Source organism: Pteropus alecto, unplaced genomic scaffold, assembly GCF_000325575.1.
Source record: "Pteropus alecto unplaced genomic scaffold, ASM32557v1 scaffold11, whole genome shotgun sequence".
Lineage (NCBI taxonomy): Eukaryota > Metazoa > Chordata > Mammalia > Chiroptera > Pteropodidae > Pteropus > Pteropus alecto.
In genome coordinates this window covers 1,116,312-1,123,738 of record NW_006431956.1, presented here as the reverse complement: position 1 = coordinate 1,123,738, position 7,427 = coordinate 1,116,312, and the positions used below count along the sequence as shown (strand labels likewise).

The 7,427-nt window shown below is 52.8% G+C and overlaps 1 protein-coding gene across 1 annotated transcript in view; it reads left to right on the top strand.

The window, feature by feature from the left end:
• Window positions 1-5,433: 5,433 nt before the first annotated feature.
• PRKCQ (protein kinase C theta) overlaps window positions 5,434-7,427 on the top strand; it is a 58,309-nt gene continuing 56,315 nt past the window's right edge. The window contains exons 1-2 of the mRNA XM_006907037.2: window positions 5,434-5,585; window positions 6,628-6,754. Coding sequence (XP_006907099.1) covers window positions 6,637-6,754 — 118 coding nt within the window. The 5' untranslated portion in view covers window positions 5,434-5,585; window positions 6,628-6,636. The remainder of the gene's footprint in view (window positions 5,586-6,627; window positions 6,755-7,427) is intronic.

Here is a 7,427-nt window from a genome sequence, read left to right as displayed (position 1 = left end):
CTAGCTCAGGGCCTCACCCTTATGACCTCGTTTGACTGTAATTACCTCCCTGAAGGCCCCATCTCCAAACATAGTCACCTGGGGGCTTAGGGCTTCAACGTATGGATTTGGGGGGCACGATTCAGGCCATCGCAGGGGACAGGAAAGAGGGCGGTCCTAGCTCTGTCAACAAGCCCCCTCGTACCCGCTCTAACAGACGGTGGGAGGTTAGGCTCATTCTCCTTTACCATCAAAGCACATAGCGTAGGGTTATTTAAAACGACTCTCTCCAGTTCAGGCTTACTACTGTAACTCCCTTTTGAGACCATATTTGTGGGTGAGAAGCTAAGATTTAATTGGACTCGTTTTTTTCTCCTACCTGGCAGAAGTCTGAGCAACAGGATGGCACACTTCCTGATCATGTGATCGTTCACTAGTTACCATTTTTCTCCCATGCACATTGCTGGGCAAGTTATTTTTTTATTTTCTATAGCAGTGGGTCATTTTATTCAACAGTCGCCTTTACCTAAGAGACCTGTCTCACAAGGAAACGTGAAAGCCATAGGTAGAGCCTAATGTGCCAAAATGTGCCTGATGTTTAATTTACCAAATTTGGCCTGAATTGGTGCATTTGGAAACCCTGAATGCTTTTCCCCTCACACTCAAGTTTACTATCAATCATTTGTGTTCTCTCTGCTACATATTTGAGGTTGTGATATTTCTGTGGGATTCTCCCTCTGCCATGGAGGTGTCTCCAGCTAAATTACAGGAATACAAATGCTGTCCAGATTTTTCTTTAAATAAAGAAATATGCTTATTCTTATTTCACTGGCTGCAGAGGAGGAGAAGTCTGGATATTTTTTAGCTGAAGAGAGTACATAGCTCTCCTACTGCTTCCTATTTCTACGGCATTTTCCCCGTCAGCTTCTGCTGGGTGGTGGGAGTGCTTAACGGCACCGCAAACGCTTTTGGCAGGTGTGAATCGTGGCAAGTGAGTCAGGCAGCGTAAGCGGGTGAGTCAGGCCCGGAGTCGAGACGGGGCTCTCGGCTCAGTGCTCCGTCCTGTGTGGCCTCGGGCACGCCGCGGAGCCATGGCACGGGACCGTCTACCTGCGTCGTAGCCACCTGCTAAAGATGAGGGAGCTCACACTTAACGCTGAAAACACTGACCTGTGAGAGTTAAGGTTCTCCACCAACCTGAAGCACATGCTACGATATTTCACAGATGGCACGGACACACCGGACACTCATCACGAGAAGTGCCGGTGTCGAGGTGACTCCGTTAAGGGTGACAGGCGCCGGAGGGGAGAGACGCGTGGGCTCCGGGGGAGCTCGATGGTGGTCGCGCGATCAGCCCAGATATGCTTGACCTTCTTTCTGCCCTTTTTAGGTACCAACTAGTGAAGTCAATAAAGACCATTAGGAAATATGTCGGAGTTGCAATAGTAATAGCAACAACGTTTTTTGAGAGTTTGCTACGTGCCAGCCTCGTTCTGAGCACCGCCCTGCATTCGCAGCCCTGACATCCTCACAGTCCTTTGGGACGAGGAATCGTGTGATCCCCATTGTCCAAACGCGCAGACTCGGAGAGGTCGACCAGCTCCTGCCGCTGAGCTGCTAACGCCATTGACCTTCTCTGCCCGTAGCAATGCCTGGGACACCTCCTCCCTGCTGACTTCCTCTCTAAGTATCTGCCACCTAACTGGACCACGGTCCACCCTGCAGGTGAAAGAGATGCAGGGAGGGTAAGAGATTATGCAGAACGTCGCTTTTGAAAATGAAGTTCCTTAGCAGAAGAGCACTGAGCGACTGCTACGTATCGGATGCAGTCAGCGCTGGAGGTTCACGGTGGTTCCATCTGCTGTGGGAGGCTCAGCATGAACCCATGAATCCGATCAAGTGTCATAAGGGAACAACATGGCTGAGTGAGCACCCGCCCCACGAAGCTGACAGACATCCCCAAAGGACTGTGACAACAGCCAGGGTCCACAGGCCCTCACACCGGGGGGAGGGGGTTTGCTGGAAGTTATGCAGATGCAACTAGAAGGACTTCTATAGTGTGAGTCGCACCCCTCTTCCCAGTATATGTGGTACCCCGAGAATTAAATAGGAGAAATCCTGGGTGTCTCCTACGTCCCCCAGACTCGGGTACCGAGAAAAGGAGACACACGGAGCGGGAGAGCCCGCATCCAGCACACTCAGACTTCGGAAGTGGCAGGTGACCGTGACAGGTGCTGTCCCGCAGTGTGCCCGGGGACCCACGGGCGCCTAGAAGGCCGAGTACATTCCACAGCGACGTGCGGGCGGGAGGGTGGCAGAGGTGCAGGTGGACGCAGAGCAGGGACTTGGAAGCCGAGGGAGTAGGGGCGGGGTGGAGGGAGGAAGAGGGCGCTCTGGGGAGCCCAGAGCTGCAGACAGCCTGCCGGGGGAGGGGTGACAGGCTTCCTGAGCGATCCTGAGAAAGGGCCTTCGGGGAGCAGCGTGGAGACCTGACCGGGAATGATAGGCGCCCGGGACCGCATGGGGAGACGCAGGGAAAGCTGCCACGAGGAGTCGCACGAGAGGGGATGGAGAACGGAGCCAAGGCCACAGACAAGAGGACAGCGGACGTGGGGACGGAGGAAGGACACCGGGGGTGGCTCAGGAGGGAGGCGGTGACATCTAGGCAGAGGGCTCAGCCGAGGGTCACGGCCAAGGGTCACGGCGCCAGTCACCGAGCCGGCAGAGCGAAGGAAGGGCAGGCTTGAAAGGCAGGACAGTGAGTTCCCCTTGGACCTGGCAGGTGGACGGTCCCCGGAGCCGTCCAGCGAGAACGGGCCGTGCGGTTCCACTGCTCAGACGAGGGGCGTCTGGCCCGGCCGGTCAGCCCTCCACGCCCTTGTTTGCTGTAAATAAAGGACAACCGTGGAAGTTCCACTCCATAGCGAGACGGGGCGGGGACAGTCTGGGGGATGTCACCCCCACGCGTGCGTTTGCGGACACAGACCGTTCCCCTCTCCAGTTAGCACGCAGGGAGATCGGCCCGCAGAAGCTTCCACGCTGCTCTCCTCCCGGGCCTGCCGCAATCCTTGGCTCTCGAGACACACACGCACGCGCACACACACACGCACATGGGTGTGCCCAAAAGGAGTGTGTAAATTCACACTGCAAACCTCCTGGCCACAGCCAGGAACATTTCAGAACGTGCTAACTGCACGCACATTCCGTGTTTTAAATATTGTCACTCCTTCCGTGAGGACAGTTTAAGTTAAGCCTTGAATATTAATAGATCCTCAAAAAATGTATTATCGAATTCTAAGGTTGTTGTTTTCTCAGCCATTTGCACCAAAATACAAAATTGCAAAAGAGTTTAAATACCGCAGAGTAAAAGTTGTTTGTTTCTTAAGGCTCTATTTCCCCTTAGTAAATTGAGGCTACCCTTGATTACTGTAGATTTAAATTTCATATTTTGTTATATGAATTCCTAGTTTCCTCAAGCATATGCTTTGTATTTTATCTGTTTAACCTCGAGGTTTAGAATCCATGCCTTAAAATGTCAAAATATATATTTTTAATTTGGTTTTTAGAGTTATCATACGGTAAACTGCCTTTTGTTTTTGGTGTATAATTCTGATCATTTAGATTTCTCTGACCACCATCACGATCAGGCTACAGAAGAGTTTGATTTCCCCCCGAAACTTGCTCGTGCTACCCCTTTCCAGCCACACCCTGCCCCCCACCCTAACCATGGGAACCGCTGATACTTTGTCTCCCCTTCAAGTTGTCTTTTCCTATAAATGCAATGATATAATTACATAGTATCTTGTTTCCTTTTACATTGGTTTAAGTTGCTCCTAAGGCTGGACATTTTTTGCATGTAACTAGTCGCAGCTATGTTTTCTGCATTTCGTATACTTTGTGTCATCGCTGCTTATGTCTTTGGGTCGTAAGTCGTGTTTACCTGTCCGGGTTGCATAGTGCTCGTTATGTACGCGCCACGGCTACTCACCGTCTCGCTCGCCATCGGCACTGCCGGCCGCGCCTCTGCGTTTACGTTCCACTGCTTTTTAAATGATCCGAGACCTTACAAAGAGCAGTATCATCGGATTCTGGTAATATTATCGTGCTCTATTGGTCTAGTCAGATGCGACGTTCCTAATTTTTTTAAAAAATTGCACACGGATGCTGACCGCAGCGTTATTTCTAGCGTGGAAAAGTTGGGAAAGCTCCACGTGTGAAATCGGAAGCCCTCAGCACAGGGCCACCCCTCAACAGAATGCCAGGCCAGGGTTCAAAGGGCACGGGCAGAGACGGTGTGGCAGCGTGCACGCTGCTTATGGGGAAGAGTTAGGAGCTCAGCAGAGTCCCACGCACACGCAGGAGCACAGGATGTAAAACAAAACACACACATAGACTAGAGAAAACACGTCCAAATAGCAACGGCGATTTGCTTTTATTGATGTCACTGTGAGGAGACGTCCCGATTCTGTGTGTTTTCCTCATTTTTCATAAGGATCACATTCCTGTCACGGGACGGGGAATGATTCTGAGTAGCTCAGAAATAAAATGCTGCCTCTGGCCTTAAAAACACACGCCTGAACTTGAGGCTCTGTTACACCACGCGTGAGGTTAAGCACACAAATGTCAGTCCCGTCTGCTAAAGGTCACAATGTCAGATTGCGTCGCTGTGGCCAGACCTTTAGAAACAGAAGCAGTGGGCTGGCCGTCAGGTAGGTGTGTGCATCGGGGCAACCACTGGGTGCTCGTGGGGGAGGGGACGGGGCAAGCCCGTCCGGTGACATGGCAAGGGGACCCGGACGGCGAGTCTCTGCAGGGGTGGAGGCATTCGCTGCACCCCTCCTCCCTGCTGCACAGAAACCCCCCGTACCCCGGAGGTGCCTGTAGCCCCGGGTGGCTTCTCACAGGTGTGTGCCACGCTGCTGTCACCTCCGTCTGGAGCCAGCCTGGAAACGGTGGGGGACACATCCCTCCCTGAAAGCCAGTGCTTGTATCTCAGGAGAGTCAAAGGTCCCTCCGGACTCAGACGAGAATCACTTCCTTGACTCGTGTGGAGGAAATCTTCCAGAAGACCACACGTGGCAAACATGCCCACACACGAGGCTAGTTCTGGATGATTATTTTCCCTGATCACTGGAGAAATATATTTTGTCCCAAAGACCTATGTGGCCCCGGAAAGAGAATGGGAGGGCTCAAAACAGTTTTCTCCAGAGAATTCTAAGCTCAGAGGGTGAAAGGGCTCCCTAAAGTTAAATCCAGATGTCACCCAGCTGCTAACTCAACGGGGTGACTTCTACAGAATGTATTTTGGAGACGAAGAACACTCAACAAATTATGAGGATTCCATACCCATCTCCCTTAGGCAGATCTGCTAAAATGGGGGGCGGCCGGGACTTCCTTAATCCCAGGTGGTGACAGCAGGTGTCGAGGGCCCCTACTCTGTCTCTCTGTAGGTCCAGAACACACCCCGAGACCCTTCGCATCCACGGGACCGGAGGAGTTTCCGCCCTGCCAGATTCAGGATTACGGCCGAGATTTCCAGCCCCGCCACGGATTTGCCAGCTGGGTCCCTGTCATCCTGAGTCTCTTCCTTCCTCTGCGAAAGGCAGGTAAGAAAGACAATGGTTTGTTTTTGTCCCTTTTGGCCGGCTTAAGAAAATGTGGGAAAATTCAGGAGAAAGCGGATCGAGAAGACAGAGGCGCGAGGAAGTAACTTCTTCACGGAGCACCAGGCGGCAGTTTCAGAGTCACGCGGCCTCGGGAAAAAGCACTTTAAAAGAGAGAGAGAAAAAAAATTAAAAAGGAGGGTGTTTGTTGAGGTAAGGGGAGGCCACAGTAAAGAAGGAAAGGAAGGGCCGGCCGCTGACCATCGGACTGGAACCTTGGCATCTACCGGGCGCTGTGATGACTTTCACCTCCAACTCCAAGAGATTAGCGTAATTATTAGTTAGCTGGCTTTTAGGAAGTACTTTGTTTACCCTTACACACTAAAGCACTATTTACTGGCGGCCAGTTATTTTCAAATAGTTCATGATGTTCAAAGGCTTGTTTTACGTATATGTATGTATACATATATATGTGTGTGTGTATACACACACACACACACACACACACACATGTCTGTGAAGAATGCAACCTTTCTGAAGCGTCTAAAGCCAACAGGGATCAGCTGCTAAATGCCCAGAGCCAATTCCATCGCACATAAATAGCCCATGCAAGAATTTTGTGGTGTCGTGTTTAATGGACGTGACTTAAAATAGACTCAGTCTTCATAAACTCATTTTCTTATGACCGTGTGGTGTTTTCCTGGGCACCTACTTGAATAATAGAAGAAATAAACTGTTGGAAAGTGTCTGCCCCTCTCTGCGGCTATTAAATGACCCCGTTAAATTAGGCACGGGCTGCAGTTCTAACCGATGAGGCCCAGCACCGCAGACTTCAGAGAGCCCGTCCTTGGCAAGTCAATCCGAGGTCTGGGCTGGCCCCGCGGCGTCTTCTGCAGTAGGGGACAGGAGAGCGTCTGGTCGGGTGGACAGTGGAGCCACTCGAAGGCCTGGCTGTCGGTGACAAGCACGGGCTCAGCGGGGACGGGGCGCCACGAATGACACATTTTATAGCCCCAAATAGCACTTGTCTTTTGTCACTCTGCAGGGAGCGACCATGTCACCGTTTCTCCGGATCGGTCTGTCCAACTTCGACTGCGGGTCCTGCCAGCCCTGTCAGGGGGAGGCCGTCAACCCCTACTGCGCCGTGCTCGTCAAAGAGTACGTCGAGTCAGGTGAGCTCGAGTGGGCCTTTCGGGGGTGCGGGGGTGGGGGTGGGGGGCCCCACCACAAACCCCGGGGCCAGGCCCTCCACGCTCCGCGAGCGCCCCGAGTGTGCGGTTCAGGAAACCGATGCTGGGGACACGAGTACCCCCCACCGCCCGCCACGGTGGTCGCCTGCGAAGCAGCCAGGTCTCCTGCGTCACGTGCCATCTCAAAGCGCCGCGTTTCCACACACACGGAGGGAACGAAGGAAGAAGGAGAGATGATGGGTCTGCAGACGTTACGTGAGGAGTTAACGGGGACGGAGGATCCTACGGAGCTAAGCAGAGCACGGGCCGTGCTGGTCGCCGGCTTGATGGCTGCAGATAGATTCCGTCTGCACGGCCTTCACGTCAGCGCTGAAGACAGCTGAGTGCTTCTCTGGCCAAGCTCCGCTGAATGTTAGAACGGATAATGAGCCACTAGACTCCGAATCTCAGAAAAGCTGCTTTCGCGCCCACTGAGACCCTGGACGCGCAAGAATGATCACGTTTTGTCAAGTCACGGTGAGGAGGAAGCCGTGACGGTCTTCAAGATGCCGGCGTGTGGGTTTAGATCATTCAGCTGAAATAATCCTATTCTGTCTGGACCGTCCCCCCGACCCCGTCCCTGGTCCCCTCCGTACCTTGTTCTAGCCAACACCCA